Source organism: Callorhinus ursinus, unplaced genomic scaffold (genome assembly GCF_003265705.2).
Source record: "Callorhinus ursinus isolate GAN/ISIS: 27379988/994484 unplaced genomic scaffold, GSC_fseal_2.0 scaffold27, whole genome shotgun sequence".
Taxonomy (NCBI): Eukaryota; Metazoa; Chordata; class Mammalia; order Carnivora; family Otariidae; genus Callorhinus; species Callorhinus ursinus.
The window spans coordinates 15430757-15453982 of NW_027397089.1; the positions used below are offsets into that span (position 1 = coordinate 15430757).

A 23226-nucleotide genomic window follows, 5' to 3' on the forward strand; every position below is an offset into this window, starting at 1 on the left:
AATGAATGAGAAAAAAAATCCTTGAAAACGTAATAACTGGTAGCAGAGAGATTTTAAAATGAATGTTAGATTGTTCTGGAAGGTGTTAGCAGCTCTTCAAATGTATCTGAATAGCTGTGAAGAATAGATAATTATTAACAAAATTTGCCAAAGGGAGGTATCTATTAAAAGTACAGTAGCTTCCACGGTACTAGTGAAAGGACAGTTTTTACAATCAACTGAAAAATATTGTGATTTGGCACTTGGGAACTCAGTCAGAAACTAGTCTTGGAACAAAATAAAATATCTTACCTGGATACTTTCCAAATATGCATAAATTCTAGAAGTTGGTTCAGATAAAACTGACTGTGGTCATCTTCATGCTGTAGACAGCAGAATATATTAATATTTATAGAGTGAATAGACATGAGTACCAGATAAAAATAGGTCTGTAACTTCCTGCTGTCATTTTATTCACCTCTTTTGATAACCCTCATTCATCATTTTAATACTTTGTTTTAAAGACTTTACAACACTCTTCTTAACTCTGTAAGCACTCTTTTCAAAAAGTGAATCAGAAAACTGGGCTTTGGTTGAGGGTAAACCTCAAGGACAATTTGAAAAACATCCTGGAAGCACCAAGGTCAAACATTAAGTTCTCCTAACAGGAAGGCAGTTTGGCAGACACTAGTTCTCTCACATACATGAACAGTTTCTTTGCATTTAGGCTGTGGATGCCATGGCAGTATGAGACTTGACAGCTTGCCAGATCGGCTGGCAGACTCAGAATGAACTCCATTTTTCAACTTTACCACATCTTGCCTCCCAAATATTAGTGTAAGAGGAGTTATCAGGAGGCATGTGTTTTCTCTCAAGATGAGCAGAAACTACTCATCATAAAATATCAGTCCTGCGGTCCATATGCATAAACACACAAACACACACGCATACACACACACACACACACACACACACACACCCCCCATAACTCCTCGATTAGCTCTTCTGCAACAGGCACTCATGAAAATTCTATGCAAGTCTGCAAGGGAGAATGCAATATACTCCCTCATAATGGCACTATTTCACTATGCACAGCTGTTAAGTTTGAGAGCTGAGCGAGTCCCTAAATGCCTGGAGTACATGTAATCTTGTATGTTAATATACTATCTATTCTTAAAACTGCCTATTAGAACTCCTGACAGAGAACATCAGAAGGAAAACCTTATATGGCCTAAGGTCAAAGGTATATTAATATTTTTATTGGGTGGTTTTGTGAGGAAGAGTAAGGAAACTGTTACATGGAGAAAATAAGGCCATCCCTATAATACAATACTTTGAATGCATGCTATAAAAAAGAAACACTTTCAGAAGAAGAAAAGAAACCTCTTTCTGAAGTTAAAACCAAAGCAAGCATATAAATAATGACTTATTTGCATCTTTCTATATAGCATAATCATATTCATTTTAAAACCACTTTCCTTGGCTTCCAGAGATGCTTTTGGGGGAGAAATTGGCCTTTGTCATATTGTCACTTACAAGAAAATTATTTTTATTTAAAGGAGCTCAAAAGTCTGGAGAACAGATTTGAGCAGTTGTCCATGGACTATATTGTACACTTTACTTTTCTCCAAAGCTGAAGACCATCCATCCTTTCATCTTAAGGAGAAAGTTAAGGTGTCTTTTTCATACAAAAATCTACTGCTGTATGTGTTCTGTGAATGTTTCCTTGAGCTAGAATGAAATCTTGATTTTATGATTAATATCAACAATGTTGGCAATACTTATCAAATTTGAGAGAGATAAAGAGAGAACAATTTTTTTTATAAAAGACTCAGTTACACATCTAATCAGGATGGGGATTGTAAAATTTTGAAATCTAGAAAGATTTCTAAGGGCTGTCAACGTATTTTATGAATAATCTCATGGAACAAGAATTAAATTACCATATTTCAGTATAACACAAGCAAATTTAAAATAGGAAAGACATCTGAGATGAATTGAGCTTTGCAATATGCTTGTAGAATTAGAGAACTCTAAAGTATCTACTGTAAGGCAATGGTGTCAATAAATTTAATGGAATGATAATCATTATGTTCCTAGTATTATATAGAAAGAATACCATAAACCATTTTATGTTATTTTACTGGAAAGAAAATATAATTGTTTATAAATGTTTTTATACAGCAAAAATTATGAAAATCATAGATCATTTTGACACCACATTAAACAATAGAATCAAGAGAGGAGACCATTCAGTATCTCCTTACTGTATAGAGTTTTTAATAGTAAAAGGCTAAAATACCATCTAGTCTAACACCCTAAGTTTATTACATCAATAACTGATACTTATGTAGTCCTGATTAGGCACAGGCACTGATTTAAGCTCTTCATTTACATTTCTCAATTAAGTTCTAATAATAACCATATTAGGTATGTATTATTATTCACATTTTTTAAACCAGAAAACTAGGGTGAATATAAACATTTGTCCAAGAGCAGACATTTGAATTTGGCAGTACAAATCCAGAATCTGTTTTTAAACAAGTTGCCAAATCAGTAAATTTAACACTCTTTATTTTTTAAGCTGAAAACTAGATCTATATGCTCTAGGATTTATACATAAAAATAATCACCACAGCTAGTCCTTCATATTCATCTGTATCAGGTTTTCTTACTCTAGGCTTTAGAAGCATAGTTATCTTTTCTTTCAAAGCACATATCTCTATCAGACTTTTTTAAAAAATTATTTTATTTTACTTTAGAGAGAGAGAGAATGCATGTGAACATGTGCACGAGTGGAGGAAGGGGCAGAGGGAGGGAATCTTCAAGCAGACCCCCTGCTGAGGCTAGAGCCCTTTGTGGAGTTTGATCCAATGACCCATGAGATCATGACCTGAGCCAAAACCAACAGTTGGATACTCAACTGACTGAGCCACCCAGATGCCCCTAAGTCTATCAGACTTTTAAATGCATATTTGTTTATTGCATGTCTTCTTCACTAGGATGAGAATTCTGCATTCTAGAATAAGTAATGAGATGTCTTGTTTGGCTCTGTATCTCCAGTGTTTAGAAGAGTGCCTGGTATATGGTAGGTGCTCAATTACCATTTGTTCAATGAACAAATAAGTATCAATCTGCGTATATATGTTTTCATTCATAATTCTGAATTTTAAGTAGGTTCACTATTCTATTCCTTCACATATGAGATCCTCAAAGGCAAGTACTAAATATGGCATGTAAAAAGTATTTAAGAAATATTTATTGAATTAATTATTTTCAGATTATATATGTAATGTACTTAGCATGATATCTGAAAGTAAATCCTCATAGATTTTAATAAAATGTAATATCTTCTCTTTGGAATATGATGCTAAAGAAAAAATCCTTCAAGAACCAGGATTTTGGGAGATGGAAACATGGAATGCCTTTCTAATAGTCTATATGGAGGCCACCACTACCCTTTAACTGAGTCAGAGCTGGCTGAATGAGGCTGGGATTTTGTTGATTTTGTTCAGTACTCTAACTAACATTAGAGTAGGGCCTAGTACACAGCAGTTACATAGTTAATAGTTTGAGTGAATAGAGAATATATAAACATCTGTGTCATCAAGGGTATTAGCTATTTTTAAATAACAGTGTTAGTGCTAGGAAAAGTTGTGGATGAGAAAAAGCATTTATACTCTTTACCTGTAAACTGTTGAATTAGAGATGGTGATATTCACTGTAGGAAGTAAAGTTTGTGAGTTGAAGCATAAAAAAGGCAGCCATGTAACTTACTTCCTGCTATGATCCAAATGACACGTTGAAAAGCAGGCATTTCTAGTGACAGTTATACACTTTACACCCAGAAATGATTATATGCTTGTCCCAACAACATATGACAACACCCCAAAGATACTTATTGGCTGGCATTATGATATAGTGAGCTCTGTCACCAGACTAGCTTTGCTCAAATCCCATCTCCCTTATTTACTAGCTGTGAGACTTTGGGCCATTCAGTTACTCTTGAATTTTCAGTACTTTATTTAAAAAAGGAAAATAATAGTAATTATCCCTTTTTTTTTTTTGCTCTTGAGCTGTTGTGAGTTAATACATGTAAATACCTATGATGTCCCAGACTTTGGGGAAAGTGGAATAGCTGTGGAAAACAAAACAAGGGGCACCTGGATGGCTCAGTCGGCTAAATGTCTGACTCGATTTCGGCTCGGGTCATGATCTCAGGGTCTTGAGATCAAGCCCCAGGTCAGGCTCAGTGTTGGGAGTGGAGCCTGTTTAAGATTCTCTCTCTTCCTCTCTCTTTGCCCCTCCCCCACTCTCTCTCTAAAATAGCAAACAAAAAGAATATATATATATATGGCTAGAATTTTTACCAGCTGTGCTGAAAGTCACATCTAAACCTTTTGCGTTCAGTCACCTCTAAATCTTAAGTGTACTTGTCATATAACTTGATAGCATAAAGTATGGGCTATGGAGACTGACTGGGTTCAAACCCAAGCTCCTCTGCTTGCTTACTAGTCCCATGAATATGATCTGGGGAAAGTTATGGAGCTCCCTGTGATTCACTTTCGTTATTTTTAATAGTATTTGCTGCATAGAATTATTGTGAAGTTTAAATATAATAGAAATGTGAATTCCCAGACATAAAATATATGTCAGTACACATTGTATCCGAGTAGTGGTGTTAAATGGATTTAAGTATAAACCTTAGTTTACATGAAACTGAAATCTTAGTGATTTGTGAATTACTCCCAATGAGATGTTATTTTTTAGCAACATGAAAGTTCTCAAGGAGAACAGAAATTCTAATCATACATTTTCTCATCTTGCCCCATGTTGAAATGAAACATGATGATTTCAGCTTTTTCAAAACATTGAGGACAATTTGAAGACTCTTAGGATATATTAATTTTAAGAGTATTAGTTGTACTTTATAATGTTTCTCTGTGGAGATTTCAGATGCATAGCTCTGGAGCTGTCAACACTGGCTGAGTTGAGTACCAGTTCCAAAAGATTTTTCTAAACAACTCTCTTTTGGCCTCGTTATGTTATATTCCACATAGATATATTGCAACCTAATGCACTACCTAACACTTTTTATGATGAAACACCTCAAACTAGAAAAAAAAGAAAAACAGTCATGCACTGGAAATCTGTTATCTGATGTAAATGACAGGGTGAATGGGATTTTTGCTTAAAGCAGGTAATTGGAAGCTTCTACAGATAAAGCTGCCAAAATATCAAAGTTCATTGCATACTGTGCAATTTGGGTTTGAAATAACTCAAGACATCACATAGGGAATAAAATTCATATCTAACAGCATGAAATTGTGTCATTAAAGCAGAGTAATCCCTTTTGAGGTAGTTTTATTATATATATTATGAATATTAATCTGTCCTGATTTAAATTATGTCGATACCGACATAAACAGTCTTCAGATAGAATGAGAGGTGTGTTATTTTTCTTTCTTCAGTGGTTTCCCCTTCACATTTTTTATTCTGTTCACTTCCTAGTGGCTTCATGGATAGTATGAATGTAATAACTTTAATAAGTTTCTCATAAATGATTTTTCCAAGAGGCCAATTGATTTGCTATTATACTAAGGTTGCAGTAATGTGTTCATGTAATTGCTTCAGTCCAAATTGTTAACAGGCATTTAGATAAATATTTCATTATGTTTCAGTAAATATACTCAAATGAACATGTATTCATTAAGCTCTGTGATTCCAAATTGGCAACAATCCATAAAGATAGGAATATTGTCCTTAAAATGATCAGCTTGAAAATTGAGACTAATGCTAAGAAAAATCTTACCTTTCGACATAACTTTCCTGGAACTTTCCCATTTTTCTGCAGATTGAGTTGAATAACAGATTTATCTTTCTGAAATATTTTGTGGCTCCCCAAAGAAAAATCACTAAAGGAGAAAAAAAATGAATACAGTCATTTCCTCCCATAAAACCCCCAAGTGTATGTTTTCCTCTCTCAGTTTCTTTTCTTTTCTTTTGGAACTTAGTCTGGTAAAAGTTTTATATAAAGCCTTAGTTTTATACATTTATTTAAAAATATATCCTCATATTCATTTTTAAATGACAATTTAAAATATTAGTTATTAAGCTATTACAATTATTTTTAAAGTACACCAAGTTAGAAAATGATTAGATACCTTTAGAATGGACATAAATTATAGTAAAGAATATTTTACATATTCAGAGTTAGTTTTATCTGGCCATCTCAAAGCTGAGGACAACATGCTTCTGGGAGGTCTAACTGGTGCCACAAAGTATATGTTGAGACCATGTGGAGCAGTGAGGTAGAAATGTCATAGGCTTTAGAGACAGATATACTAGCTCCATGATAAGCAGGCCATTTAAACTATCTGAAACTCAATATATATTTTTAGAATTGATATTATTAATATCTACATCAAAGGGTTGATGAGAGAATTAAACAGAAAAAAATCCCTACATATTTCAGAAATTTCTAATGGCATAATTTTTCTTTCTTTCTTCCTCCATCCCTCCCTCCTTTCTTTCTTTCCTTTCCTTTCCTTCCTTCTTCCTTCCTTCCTTCCTTCCTTCCTTCCTTCCTTCCTTCCTTCCTTCCTTCCTTCCTTCCTTCTCTCCCTCTGTAAGACTCTTTAAAAAGGATGAATTTGTTAATGTACTTTGTTTAAAGATCTTAGTTAAATATATGAAGGGTTTCAGAAGAGAAAAAAACCTTATATGTTAAAACATCTGAGGCCCTTAAGGTGATATATTCATTTATCTGGAAAATTCACCTAATATTTTGGACCACTTATTTTCAACAATGGCAGAAAAATAAAGCATTACTCTCTGATAGCTACTAAATTTTCTGTAAATGTTCTTATTTTGACAATTGCTATTTTTTTTAAGAAAACTCAACACCTATCCCCTTGTCAAAATGGTGAATGTTAGTATTCACAACATGTGTTCTGCATCCTCTGTCCCTTCCTCCTATTCGATTCCTGTCTCAGTGCTCTCCACGAGCTCTGGATTGCTCCTTGAGTTCTTTCTGTTGCTCGGCTAAACATAAAGCATGGCACGTGTATTCCTTGAGCTCCTGTTTTCCTCATCACCCAAGTTCTGCTCCAAAGGCATTCTCCATATTCTCACATGGATTCAGGTTCCTCTCCTTTCACACCCAACCCTAAATCCTCTTTCCATGCTTAGAGTCCTGTTTTCCTATTCCTATTCAGGGAACCAGCTTAAGAGTAGTGGCCCACCTTGCTATCAAAATTTCCTTTCCTCAGTGTGTTGAAGTCTGGACAATGGACCCCAGTCTAGTGACTTCAGTCTTGGATAGCATTACTACTTTCTTGAACTCACTTTTTACTTCACCCACCTGTATGTATGCCCCTTACTAGGGCTTCCAGATAAAATAGAAGATGGCCGATAAATATGAATTTCAGATAATAGTGAATAATTTTTTTTTAGTATGGGTATGTGTCATGTAATATTTTATATGTAATTTAAAAATTTGGGGTTTTTATGAAATTCAAATTTAACTGGACAGCCTATATATTTTCATTTACTAAATCTGCCAATTCTACCCCTTTCTAAAAGTAGGATCTAATTCTTCCCTTATCTTTGCCCCACTCTCTGTATGGATGTGTGTGTGTATGTGTGTATGGCAAGATCTGAGTAATTATCAGATTTTGGGTAATTATCAGATTTTGCAAGTCTCTTTTTTCCCCTATAACTCATCTCTCCATTTTTTTAAACTTACTTTATAGGAATGTAGTCTCATGGAAAACATTTGAATTGTAGTAAACTGTAAAAAATAAAACAGGTAAGAAAAATTCTCCTCTTTCTCTTTTCCAGAATAACAATTTCTTGGAGTTTATGGCACTTCTTTCATAAGTCAAAATAAGTAGCCAATTACATATATATTTCTGTTAAAAATGAAATCATTTTATTTTAGCTATATCTCTAGCCTACAGCTAAGTTTTTTTTAACTCATTTTCTGAGACTGTTTTATAATCAGAAAATTTAAACTATCTCACTCATAGCAATGCCTTTTGCTATGTTATAGTTGGTTTATATTAACTATGATTTTTTAATTATTTTCCTTCATTTGTTGAGATTGAGTCTTCTTTGAGTCTCTTCTTTATCTTTAGAGGCTTGGGAGACATAAATGTATTTTTAACATCCAGTGGTTACCTAATTTTTAAATAATATGTATCTTAAGTCTTTTCCATTGTAACCTCAGTTTAATCCCAGTGTTTATCACACTCTCAAGCCTTAGAGCCAAAATATGACTTCAGTTCATTTCTCTCTCATTGCCCTCCAATCGCCCAATTAGAGGCCATTTTCAATTATAGTTCCATATTCTCTTATCACTAAACTGATGAGATCGAGAAAAGTGTAAATAAAACAAAGTTAGAGATGGGAATTATGAAAAAGACATCTTAGAACATTTCATTTTTTAACTAAGAATATCTAAATAGACTCTCAATCGCCTAAGTTTTAATATCAGATTAAAGAAATCCTTTGATATAGGATGCAGGGTCTGTTGATTACAATTTTATGACTTCTTTCTGGCATAAACCAAACCTATAAGTAATTATTTCTAACTTCTAGTTCCACCTTCTTTATAAGAGCATGTACTTGGACTTGAAGAACAACCTGAATAAGGAATTGGTTTAGATTTTTAATTATTGCTCTAATCTTTTATTTTTATTTTTTATTATTATGTTAATCACCATACATTACATCATTAGTTTTTGATGTAGTGTTCCATGATTCATTGTTTGTGTATAACACCCAGTGCTCCATTCAGTACGTGCCCTCTTTAATACCCATCAGCAGGCTAATCCATCCCCCCACCCCCCTCCCCTCTAGAACCCTCAGTTTGTTTCTCAGAGTCCATGGTCTCTCATGGTTCGTCTCCCCCTCCGATTTCCCCCCCTTCATTCTTCCCCTCCTGCTGTCTTCTTTTCCTTCTTTTTTTTTTTTTTTTTTGTTTAACATATAATATATTATTTGTTTCAGAGGTACAGGTCTGTGATTCAACAGTCTTACACAATTCACAGCGCTCACCATAGCACATACCCTCCCCAAGCCACCCCATCCCTCTCACACCCCACCACTCCAGCAACCTCAGTTTGTTTCCTGAGATTAAGAATTCCTCGTGGATGGAACTGGAGGGCATTATGCTGAGCGAAATAAGTCAATCAGAGAAAGACATGTATCATATGACCTCACTGATATGAGGAATTGCTCTAATCTTTTAAACTTGTTTCTTCCACATTTAATTTAGCAGTAATAGTTTTTAATGATTCCTATTTATCAATTATCTGTAAAGAATTCAACTTAATTTTTTTCATAGCAACACTTTCTTTTTTGTTCTTTATACTTATGTCTTTATATACAATCTATCTGGAATGCATTTGTTGAGTAAAGAGTGATATGTAGCTCCATTTTAGACATTTTTCCGACATAATGGCAATTTTCTGGAACATCTTTAATGAGGACATTTTTTCATCTCTGACCTATTGCATTTATCACATGACCAGTTTTCATAAATATCTGATCTGTTTCTGGACTCTATATATCCCATTAATCTACGCATTATTCCTGTGCCAATACCAAATTGTTTCAATTATTTAATTTTCTAGCATATTTTGAAGTGTGGAAATGAAAGTCACTATTTAAAAAATTATATTATCTATTTTTGCGCAGTTTCGCTTCCAGAACAATTTTAGAATTAGTGTGCCAGTGCTAAGGAGAAAATGCTAATATAGTGTTGACTTATATTTAATTTATGGGATTATGTAAGAAGAATTGGTATTTTTATAATATTGAATCTTCTTTTCAAGGATAAGTATATTTTTACATGCACTCTAATTCTCTTTTATACCCTTGAGTAAAGTGTTCATTTTCTTTCAGGTCATCATTACACATATTATGCTTTTTGCTAGATATTTTAAAGATTCTGTTCTATTTAAGTCAAAGTTTTTTTCATGATATTTATTAATTGGTTTTACGTGTTGACTTAGCTTGTGGAATCTTGTTGTAATACTTAATGGTTTTTCAGTTGATTATTTTGGATTTTTCAAGAAAATTATATTCTTTTAAAATAATTAGAGTTTTATCTATTGTTTCCCAACATTTTTGCTTCCTGTTGTCTGGAACACTCTTGGATAGTAGTAATGATAGTAGATGCCCTTTTCATTTTCTTGCTTTTATAGGAAATGCCTCAAATGATTAATAGTCAGATATGATATTTGCTGTGTATTCCTGCTGTATATTTTTTGTGTTCTATTTTGTTAATGATTTTTAAAAAATTATAAATAAGTTTCAAATTTTATCAGATAGGTTTTCTGTATCTGGTGCATCATATTGAGAAGATCATTTTTTTTCTTGAATGTGTTAATATACTAATTACATTGATAGATTTTCCCTAATGTATAACTATTTTTAATTTTTGCGTAGATTTGTCCCACTAGCAGATTTAGTTAGCAGATTTTTAAGGTTTCTTGCATATGTCAAAATTTAGATAGGCCTATAATTTTAACATTTTATTACCTTTATTTGTTTTAGGCATCACAATTAGGCCAGCCTTGTAAACTGCATATATGTTTTCTCTGTCCTGGAACAGTTTATATAATTGGACAATCCCTAGTCCCTGAAGGTTTGGTGCAATTTGCCGAAAACTAAATTTTCACTCCACACTGCTCATTGTTTTCCTGCTTTTATACTTTTCTCCTTGAGCTAATTTTGAAAGTGCATCATTCCTTAGGAAATTGTTTTGTTTTTTATAAAGCTGTCAAATGAATGTCCCAAGTTCCTCCTATTTTGGATATCTTTTGACATTTTACCTAGGAGTTCCACAATCCCCTTGCAATTGTTTCGTCCTTCCCATGCTGTCACTCTTCTTGTTTTACCAGGAGGTTTTTTAGTAATAAATTTTCCTGTTGTTTCATGAGAATTTTGGTGGGCTGTTGGGTAGATTTGCATTTTACTATATTAATCCAGTCCTGAAGATAACTAATTATTCTAATTATGGGGTATCATGTATGATTTTGCATGAAGAAAGATCTCAAAACTGGAAAGGAAGAACAGTCCTGGCCCAAATCTCTCATTTTGCAAATAAGGACACTGGGTTTGACAAAATAAGACCAGATATTAGAACATAAATATTTGGAGTAAAAATAGCACACTTAAAATTTATTTATAGATTTAGGCATTCCTGGTATAATATGATACACATGTTTCTTTTTTTCTTTTTTCCCACATGTTTCTTTCTTTCTTTTTTTTTTAATAATGCATTTGACTTTATTTTCACAGCACAGTGATTATGTGATGACTTTGGGTAGTGTTGACATCAGTGTAAGTAGTTAAAAAAACTGAAAATAAATTAATTTTTTCTGCTAATTATTTAGAATGCTTGACAGCTCTGATCAAATATTTTATGTCAGCCTTTTTGAAGATGAAGAGCTTAGCAAGTTTTCTTTTTTTTTAACTTTTACTTTAAATTGTTATTGTTATGTTAATCACCATACATTACATCATTAGTTTTTGATGTAGTGTTCCATGATTCATTGTTTGTGCATAACACCCAGTGCTCCTCGCAGAATGTGCCCTCTTTAATACCCATCACCGGGCTAACCCATCCCCCCACCCCCCTCCCCTCTCGAACCCTCAGTTTGTTTTTCAGAGTCCATCGTCTCTCATGGTTCGTCTCCCCCTCCGATTTACTCCCCTTCATTCTTCCCCTCCTGCTATCTTTTTATATAAGGGGGCAGTGAGGTGTTTTGCAAATTGTGGGCTAAAAATAACAGGTTTCTTGGGAAAATAGAGTTGGAAGACACCACTCAAATCAATACAAGTCTCTAACCAGAACACACATGGACACACATATACAAATCTTAATAAAAATATCAGCACAGTTTTAAAGCAACTTCTTGCTAGATGTGTCTACAAAGGCAAGGAAAACAAAAGCAAAAATGAACTATTGGGGCTTCATCAAGATGAAAAGCAAAGGAAACCCATACAAAACCAAAAGACCAACAGAATGGGAGAAGATATTTGCAAATGTTTTATCAGATAAAGGGCTAGTAACTAAGATCTGTAAGAACTTAATCAAACTCAAACCCAAAAAATAAATAATCCAGTCAAGAAATGGGCAGAAGACATGAACAGAAATTTCTGCAAAGAAAACATACAAATGGCCAAAAGACACATGAAAAAATGCTCAACATCATGCAGCATCAGGGAAATACAAACCAAAACCACAATGAGATACTACTTCACACTGGTCAAAATGGCTAAAATTAACAAGTCAGGGAAAGACAAATGTTGGCAAGGTATGGAGAAAGGGGAACCCTCTTACACTGTTGGTGGGAATGCCAGCTGGTGCAGCCACTCTGGAAAACAGCATGGAGGTTCTCAAAAAGTTGAAAATAGAGCTACCCTATGACCCAGCGATTGCACTACTAGGTGTTTACCCCAAAGATACAAATGTAGGGATCCGAAGGGGCTCCAGCACCCCAATGTTTATAGCAGCCATGTCCACAATAGCCAAACTATGGAAAGAGCCCAGATGTCCATTGACATATGAATGGGTAAGGAAGATGTGGTATATATATATAAAATGGAATATTACTCAGCCATCAAAAAATGAAATCTTACCATTTGCAACAAACGTGGATGGAACTAGAGGGTATTATGCTAAGAGAAATAAGTCAATCAGAGAAAGACAATTATCATATGATTTCACTCATGCAGATTTTAAGAAACAAAACAGGATCATAGGGGAAGGGAGGGAAAAATAAAATAAGACAAAATCAGAGAGGGAGACAAACCATAAGAGACTCTTCACTATAGGAAGCAAACAAAGGATGATGGAGGGGAGGTGGGTGGCAGGGATGGGGTGACTGGGTGATGGACATTAAGGGGGGGCATGTGATGTAATAAGCATTAGGTGTTATATGCAACTGATGAATCACAAAACTCTACCTCTGAAACTAATAATACACTATATGTTAATTAATTGAATTTAAATACAATAAAATTTTAAAAAGATGCATCTAATTTCAAAAAATATAAAGAAATATCATAGTAAATAAAAGAGTTGGCTTTTAAAAAGCCAACTAATTTGGTTGGAAGAGGATATAAGAAACCTTTGATGCTTCTAAATACAGAGGCAAGAGCAAAATGCACAAAAATTATGGAATTCTGCAGTAAGCATTTTCAAGACAGAGCCTGAGGCTGAGTTGAAAAAAAAAAATTCACTTTTGGTGAATGGCCACTGGTCACTGTGTACAATACTGTCCACTCTCAGCAGCTTCCTGTGTACTTTACTTTTAGCCACTGTTTTTAGTGGAACAAAACATTAATATGCCAGAATGTTTTACATGTATTAAGGTGACATCTATGGGTAAGCTAATTTATGTTACAGAACATGTTATATTGAGATTTTACTTAGTACCTCATTTTTTCAGATATCATATTTAAAATACTAACAGTCCTTTTTATGTGTGTTAACAATAACAAAAACTATTATTGTGCTAGAATTGTCACTTAAGATTAAGTCTCTGATGTTATAGAGTCTCCAATAACCATATGCTTTCTAAGAGCTATAAGGTACTATTCACCACTTTGCCATCACTCTACTTGATAAGACCACCATTTTGGTCAATTTGTTTATGATGATCTAGGGCTATACTATCCAATATAGTAACCACTAGACACATATGGCTGTTGAACACTTAAAATGTCACTTGTCTGAATTAAGATGCGCTCTAAGCATAAAATACATACTGAATTTTGAAGATTTAGCACAGAAAAGGAATGTAAAACATCTCAATATTTTTAAAATTTTGATTACATGTTGAAATGATACCACTTTGGTTAAATAAAATATTTGAGTTAAATAAATAAAATATTGTATTAAATTTATTTCTACCAGTTTCTTTTTATATGTTTTTAAAGTGGCTAGTAGAAAACTTAAAATAATTATGTGGCCCGTATTACATTTCCATTGGACAGAGCTCATCTAGAGGAAAGAGAAGAAAGAAAAAGAAAACAAAGCATTAAAGAATAGAAAGAAGGTTGGTATATAGAATTTAATGAGTGAATGGAATAAGGAAAAATCAGTTAGTGTTAGATGACTCTAGGTATCAGAAAAGATAGGAAAAAAGCCTACCATAGCAAGAGAAAGAGAAACAAACATTGCCGCTAAATTGGGTAATAATGGAGAACAGGATTTGAGCACTAAGAGAAAAGGCCACATTAGGTATTGCTATGTTTATAATGTGAATATTGGAATTATCTACTTCAGATTATACACATTAGATGTTTTTCTCAATCTGGTAACATTTCAAATATAGGTTCTTAGTAGTTTTATTTGATAATCATGTAAGAAAATAGGCTGTTAAATGAACTGAATCTTTATGATACAAGGAAAAGTTTAGGTTTTTTCCTCATATATACTAGTAAATCAAAATTCTGCACATCCATTTATTTATTCCCTCAACAAATCTTTGATTCCAGCTGTGTGTTGTTAGCTACTATCTTAGGAACTGTTACGGGTATACCTGCCATTTAAGATTTAAACACCAAAAGCTGAATCCTTGCACATAATTACTTTTATTTCCTATTCATAAGTAGCTCATGTTATTTTAAAGTATTTCTATAGCAGTATGTTTATATAAAGAGAGATTAATGACTTTACCTAACACCAAAAAATGAATACTTCAAATTTATCTTATGGGCAAAAAGACATCCTGAGTAATGTTGGACCTACAAATATTGATTCCCATCAGGATAGGCACTCCTTGTAAACTCACATTTACAAACATTCTTTTATTGGAATAAATACATATCCTTTTTTATAGGACCACCTAGTTAGGTTTAAATATTCTTCATTCTTATATGTAAGAAGTAGTCACAGAGATGCATTGTGAAATATTATAGTCATATATAGGAAAAAAATATAAGTCCATTTGATTTTATAAATATTGAGAGCCAGGATTGCTGAGCGCTATTAAAGATATTTCTTTAAGGAAATTCAACAATTAATCTTCCTTTTAATACTTAGGTTGACTAAGAGATGTAAGGTAAATATAACAAAATATTAAAATAATAATACTGTAGCACTCCAGAGAATATTTTTCAAATACTTATGTGTATTCTGTGCAGACATACATTCCTTTTGTATTTGCCACTTAAAAATGTTGATGATTTTACATCTATCATAATCCTTAATTCTAGTAAATTTTGTAAACAACGAAAACACCATGGATTTATGCTTAAAGTGTTATTTGTTGCTACTCAACATAAATAAAGATCAGTGGTACATTGTTTTCCTCAATCAGTGCTCCTCAATTTTATTGTTATTTTGCTTTCAGGGAAACTATGAATAGGACAAGTTAAACTTCATGATTTAGAGAGACTATTCTAAAACTAGGGCTCACAGCCACAGGGTGTTTAGTAGATGAGGGTCATGGTTTTGAATAGGGACCCTCTATGGGACATAAATTGATCCCAGCAGCTACAATTCAAGACGGAACTGCACCTAAGAGATCTAAACCTTTCTTTTCGGTTGCCCCGTTTTTTTCTTAAGAATTCCCTCCAGCATTCTTAATCTCAGGAAACAAACAGCGTTGCTGGGGTGGTGGGGTGGGAGGGATGGGGTGGCTGGGTGATGGACATTGGAGAGGGTATGTGCTATGGTGAGCGCTGTGAAGTGTGGAAGACTGAAGAATCACAGACCTGTACCTCTGAAACAAGTAATACATTATTATATATAAAAGAAGATAGTAGGAAGGGAAAAATGAAGGGGGGAAATCGGAGAGGGAGATGAACCATGAGCGACTATGGACTCAGAAACAAACTGAGGGGGGCTGGGGGGGATGGGTTTGTCTGGTGATGGGTATTAAAGAGGGCGCATATTGAATGGAGCACTGGGTTTTATATGCAAACAATGAACACTACATCAGAAAAATGAGTAAGTAAATAAATAAATAAAATCTTAAAAAAAAAAAGAATTCCCTCCAGCTTGTAAAAAGGCAACTATCTCTCATGCCTCTTCACTTGAATATGGTTGTATTTCTTTACATATATAGTACACATACTTTCTTAAATTCAATTTTTTTAATGTAGAGGAAATGTTTTAACAACTTTCAAGTTTACAATGCCCTCTTTTAAGCTGTACATTCACAAAAGACAAATAATAGCACAACAATTTAAATAAATAAGATAGAAAGTAAATAAGGGGGAAACATATCGGTGAACGTGGAACTTTGTGTCCTTTGCAAAAATGTATACTAAACTCCAGGGAGTTATTTTGGAGATATGGTGTGCAAAATTTATAATACAGTCACCAACTCAAGAAAATAAAAAATACAGATCTTATCCCATTTCAAAGGTTTCATTATTTTTCCCACAAACTTCCAGAGGAGAAACATTCTTTAGACTTTACTAATACAAAACATTCAAGAACTAAACTTAAAATAACTCACTTAGGCCTCATTAAGATGATACTGGCTAATTTGAAATACTATGCAATTCACATATTCTCCAGCTAATTCCTTTACCTTATTTAAGAAAAATAGAACTTCAGTTGATTCAAAATTTGTGGAAGGTGGGAGTGGGATTTCTATTTCTTAGTTTTTAGAAATAAATGTTTTTGAGTAACAAAAATAGCTTGATAGCTGCCTATTGATTATTATAGTTTTGGTATAATGAAATTAAATTATATACCTTTGTTTAGTTCTGATTTTCTTTGTCTCCTTGAAAAAATCATGCAACAGGTTTTTATTTTTATAAAAACTTGATAAAACTTTTATAATATCTTTTATAAAAACTTGATAAAAAGAATCAAGTCTGTTGGTTTATGATGTGTGTATAAGCATTACAAAGCTTTTTAGAAAACTTGGTTCTGAAATATGCTATAATTCTTACCTGTAGCTTTTAATAACAAACAACCTTTATTTAGCACAAGCTCTTTCTTTGGGGAATTGCTTTCAAATGAAGTTATATAGAGAGTATTCACATATTAGGACATTTGTTCTAGTATAGAATTATTGGTTAAAACCAAATGAAAGTTTATACAGTATATTATTATTATCATTATTTTAGCTATCTCTTTATTAAAGATAGGAGCCAAAATTAATTTTTAAATGTTAGGAAAAGTACTCTGAAGGAGATCTAATAACTGAATTGAAGTAACTCAAGATACTCTTAATGAATGATTTATTAACAGAACACAACTTTTATTATTATATGTGAGAGCTCTGAAAGTTATGACTTGTTTTTTTCTAATTCTCTGACATGATTTTGTGATTTATAAGAGGAAGAGCAAAGTTATGTAAAAGAGAAAAATACCTTAAGCTATTTGTTTGACCAAATTAAGTCTAAAAAGCTAAAAAGAGTCAATTATAATATTGGCAATCTTAGGCTGTTCCAAATATGCTGAAAATAATCAATTTGTTCAAGTTTGCTAAATGGAATCCTTAATTTTATTAAGAAGAAAGAGACTCATTTTTTACCCCCAGGGATATATACAACCCAGTTTTTACTGCTGGTGAGTATAATCATTACATATAAAGTTTAAACTTTATATAGCTTCAACTTTATATAACTTGGCCTTTTCTTTACTGGTATTTAATGGTCTGATTACTTTGAATAAAACAATTCCAATTTATAATCAAATGTTTAAAGAACAAATTAATACAAATTGTCATGAGATTAGCTAATTTTTTTAAACAGTAAGTTTTTTAAAGAAGATTATTTTAAAATTCTAATTAGATTTAATTTTCAAAGAGGACTTTTCACTCTAATCAAAGGTTATTCAACATTTTCTCTACTAGGAAAGTTCAGAAGAGAGAAAAGAGACTCCCAAGTAGTTAGCCAGATCAAACTAATCAATGCTGCTGATAAATAAAGAGGTAGATACTGCCTTTTAAATTTAGATTTAAGAATGTATGTGACAATTTCAAAGTAAGATTTTTAATTACATAGGTTTTGTTTTTCTTTTTTCTTTTTACATTTTTTAGCGCTCTGGGTTCTAGCATTCCTTGGCAAAAGTCAATTAAATCATAAAGAACGGTTTTGTTTTGTTTCGTTTTGTTTTGTTTAAATCAAGAATATAACACCTGGTCATAACTGTAAACAAATGGCCCAAGCAGAATTTTCAAGAAAGATTATTCGGTTTCTTCTTATGCAGCACTTGTGATTTGCTACTGACAGTGCAGTCATGATTTATTCAACAAAAAGCTTTTAAGTGCAGTAAATGTTATTGTTTCACACAGCGCCTAAGAAACATTGTTTTTAAGCTGAATCAGAAAGTAAAACACATAGCAAGACTTTTGAGAGAAGAAATTACTTATATCACATAGGTTAGGAGTAAGAAACAGAAAACCCTGCACTCCCAGTAAATGCTGGGCTAGATACTAAGGGGTACAATTGTGAAGTAAAATTATACTTCATATATTACAAATATATTTATGAAGAAAAAGCTCATGTAAGATGGTTACAAGAGTAGGTGAAGATATGAGTCTTGTTACTCCCTAGAAGGAAAGCAGAAGCAGGCACACTTTGGGTTTTATATCTGTACTGCATCTAACAGGGAAGAAAAGAGATAGTAGTGGATAGGTCCTGTCCTCAAGCCTGCCATTGTTTAGCCTGATGGGGGTCTGCCTACTGGATAAGATCATGGGAAAAGGGGAAATGAAATTACCAAGGACATTTCCTACTGTGGTAATTAATTTGGGGTCAACAGACCAGGAACATGATGGAAGATGTTAATATTTTTTGAATGTACAAGATTCCTTTTATCCTTCTATTACTTCTCTATTTAATTTATTCAGATTCTAATTTGCAGTTTTTGTATTCCATACTTCATAATGCTGACCATTTTGTATTAAGCTATCTTGAACCTATGAGAAAATTGATTGTTTCTGACCTAATTCTTTAGTTTTTTCTTTGTTTATAATATATTATTTAAAACCATGTATAAAGAAAGCAGTTTTAGAGGAGAATACTGTAGTTAATGAAACTATTTGATACAATTGAAGCATCTGGTAAAGACATGATATCTAGGCGTAAGAGGTCAGGAACCCTCTCATTTTTGAGAATAGTTATAGAGACATGCTATTAAAGTGAGTTTCTGTATTTATGGAAACATTGAACAGGGAGAGGAAGAGACAGAGCAAGAGCAAGAGCAATGTGGGGGGGGGAGGAGAAAGGGAGAGAGAGAGAGAGAGAGAAGATGGAATGTTTTAACTTACAGAAAAAGTTGGTAATACTAAATTAGAATGAATGTTATAAATGAGTTGCCATAATAATATAGTTGACATATAAAGAAGAGAATTTGTACTTCCTAGAAAAGTTATCTTTCTTAATTTTCCAATAGGTTATGGAATAGAAATAGTATCTTAATTGCTTTGTTTATTAAATTCAGTTTTGTTCAATGTACTGTTTTGGAAAAATGTGTAAATTTTTTTTTCATAGAGTCCAAATTATTAGGTTAGTAATATCCTTGGGCCTCTAAAGACAGGTGAGTTCAATGAAATAACAAAATATGACTTAAGGAGGAAATATGAATAGAGCATCATAAATACACAATTAACAAAGTTATGAGAAAGCATCTAGACCATTGACATTAATTGTGATGACAAAAAGTCTTAGAATAGTCAGACAAATATACTGAATGGAAGAAACCAAGGAGTTTACATTTTAAGGATTTGCCCTTACCTAGTCTAAAATAGATGAGAAATGGCAAAAGTAGCAACTAAATATAATTTATCTCTATCTTCATAATGCAGAACAGTTTGAAAAGCATAGTTCTGATAACATAAGGAGAATTTAAAATGAAAAAAAATTTCTAAATCATCCCTCAAAAATAATAGTGGTTTTTTGTTGGGGCAGGGGAAGAGAGAATACTTCTCTACTTTTAAGTTCACTGTATCTGAACAACCACATAATATTTTAATTTACTTAGACCTACACTTCTCTGGAGCTCAAAGCAATCCATACACCCTGAAAAGATTAGTAGGGGCTTAATAAAATTCTTACATTTGGAATTAAAGATTACTAAAATGTAATCCTATGGCTCATTTGTAAAGTAGAACAATGCATTAAAAATAATTTTTTTAAAAGATAAAGAAATTTAAGTTAAAGGAAGTTAAACTCATTTTGCCAAAGCAACAGTAATAGAGTAGCATTATCAATAGTGGGCAGAATTTGTTTTGATAATATTTATTGCTTAAGGAGTCTCAAAATTCCAAAAAGAAAATTTTAGTCTAATCAGAAATTTAACAAGCTCACCTTTGGTGATTATGATTTACCTTTGTTTTAGTCAAATCATTTCTAAATGTTTTCTGGTTAAAATTGTTAAAAATTTAAATATGTCAGAAATGAGTGTTCTACAAGTTATGATTTCCTTGTGTTTGACCTAAATGCTGTGTGCGGAATTATAAACCCATGTTTACAACCCAAGTAACTGGTCATTTTCCCCAATGAAACATTATCCCTATTAATTTTTATTTTGAAGTGGCCCTTTATTATGAAGGAGACTTTGTTATATATTAGAAAGATTCGGGCTTCAGAGCCAGATAAACTTGTGCTATCCTGACTTTGCTGCTTCCAAATTTTGTAACCTTATTATTTTGTTATTTTATTATTATAAGTTATTATTTTCTCCTACCCTCAATTTTCCCATCTGTAAAATGGTGATAATGCTTTCTTATATGAAAATGAATGGTACTACGTGTGAAAATTCTAGTCCATTAAAGACTTTTAATAAGGGAAGTAGATTTTGCTGTTATTTTACTGTTATTATTTTCATCTCCATGAGAAATTATTTATTTCCTTAATCTCTTGATAGCAAAAAAGGCAGGTTTATCGGAGTTTTGTAAATTAAAATGAAATAAATAAATATAATTTGTATTGTAGTTCTTTTTCAAGGTGAAATCAACTACTTTAACATTTTAGTGTATAAGACTTCTTTTTGGGGCACCTGGGTGGCTCAGTTGGTTGAGTGTCTGCCCTCTGCTGGGATCATGATCCCGGGGTCCTGGGATAGAGCCCTGCGTTGGGCTCCCTGCTCAGCGGGGAGTCTGCCTCTCCCCGCTCCCCCCCAGGCTTGTGCTCCAGCGCGCTCTCTCTCTCACTCTAACTCCCTCTCAAATGAATAAATAAAATCTTTTTTAAAAAAAAGATTTCTTCTTACTTTCTGAATAGAAATACACTTGTTTTAACAAAAATTAATATATTTAAACATGATTTGAAAAGATACCTTTTCATCCTTAAGAACTATGATGCATGTTTTTATTTTAAGACATATGACGCTATATTTTTAATAATTTATAAATTCTATGTCATTTTATGTTAAAATTATGTTCATGACCTATCTTACCTCTATTTCGGAGTACTATTGGAGATTTAGTTTTTTCCCAGTTTTTGTTCTTCTTATTGTTAATACTAGAAATTATGTTATGGTAAATATCCTTTATAACTAAGTCTTTTTGTATCATTATGATTGTTACTTAGAAATATTCAATGAAGCAGAATTGCTGAAACACAGATGATCTATCAGTTTTAGACACGTTTCTACAGACCTTTAACATGTTTGACAAAATTCTCTTCAGTAAGTGTTATATCAATATATATTTCTAGCAGCTGTTTATATATTGTCCATTTCCAACTGAATTTCATCATAAGTATTTTAAGAATTTGATGGGCAAAAATGGTATCTCATTGTTTTAATTGGATGTTTGTTATTAAAATATTTAAATAATTTCTTGTCCATTGAATTTCTATTCATGCTACTCACATTCTTAGCCTGTTTTTTCTTGGTAATTATTTTTTAAGAACAAAATTTAAGTGTATTTTGTATATTCTAAGGCCATTAACATTTTATCACATGGTACTGATTTTTTTTCCTCAGTATTTATTCTTTAAATACAAGTTTATCATTGACTTTTCTTTGCACTGTCCCCATATTCTTGCCATTAATCCCTCTGTGATCTACAAGTATTTGGATTATAATAATGCTAATACTGTCCACATGATTGAGCATTACAGGGCTTTATGAATTTTTAGGCAAGGGATGGGGCAAAGATTATATATAACTTACCTTTGTATTCTCAGTGATTAACCAAATGTTTTAAATGTGTGCAGTTTTCAATAGGAGTTGAAGTAGACTAATACAATCTCTGCACCCCATTCCTGCAGACACCTAAGAAACTACACATACTTTTCACCCTGTGCTCCAGCACGAAGACCTATTTACTATTTCTTGTATATCCTTCAAGAGCTTTTGCACTATTGTTTCATAGTTCAGACCCAGGGCAAACAGCCAAACCCAGATTTGAATTCAGGCTTCACTCTACCAGCTTAAACTGTGATCTTAAACAAAGCCTCAGACTTCCTGTCTGTAAAACAAGGGTAATTACAGTATCTAACATACTGATAATATCATAAGACTTAGAAGTCTACCCAATATGAGGTAACCAAATAACGAGCACTTGATGAATGGTTATTATTATTACAATCAAAGCTAGTCAAATACTCCAGACATAGTACTATAACTGTTGAGTCTAAATTATTACCTATTACATTATTAACTTTATTATGTGTTACCTGTGTTCCCTCTATAGAAGAACATTATGAAGATTTCCAAGTATTTAAGGACATGGTTTTTTATTTATTTTTATTATTATTATTTTTTTTGAGAGAGAGAGAGAGTGGGAGAGGAGGATAGAAGGAGAGAAAGAGCTAGGGATAAGTAGAGAGAGAACCAGCTGAGCCACCCAGGAGCCCCTAGGACATATTTTTTTAGACAAATTGCAAGAGAATAAACAAACAAAAAAAACTGAATGAATTTAGATGTTAGAAAGAATGATAATGAATGTTATGTTATTTTAAAAAGTCATACCAAACACATAGGATGTTAATCCTAAATAGTAAGTAAATCCCTGATATATACATATCTTTCAAATTCCAGTAGGGAAAAATTACTATAATTAATCTATACTAATACTTGTAACTTTACTATCTTAATAAAAACCCAGGTAAATGAAATTTTGTTAGAAACAAATGACTATAAAATATTTTAGAAATCTATTATGTTCATATTAATAAGAAAAAAGAGCAAAATGATATATACATTTTTACCAGTCAACAGTTGAGCTAATTATAGATGACTTACACATTTGAAACAGTAATTAAGACAAGGTCCATTATAAATTTGTGCACATTATACTCTTCCAAATTTCT

General features: G+C 32.6%; 1 protein-coding gene across 1 annotated transcript in view; it reads right to left on the reverse strand.

Annotated features, from left to right (window-relative positions):
- PIK3C2G (phosphatidylinositol-4-phosphate 3-kinase catalytic subunit type 2 gamma) overlaps positions 1 to 23226 on the reverse strand; it is a 364908-nt gene that overhangs the window by 292399 nt on the left and 49283 nt on the right. Inside the window, exons 6-7 of the mRNA XM_025879676.2 lie at positions 5792 to 5894; positions 292 to 362 (exon numbers count right to left, since the gene is read on the reverse strand). Coding sequence (XP_025735461.1) covers positions 292 to 362; positions 5792 to 5894 — 174 coding nt within the window. The remainder of the gene's footprint in view (positions 1 to 291; positions 363 to 5791; positions 5895 to 23226) is intronic.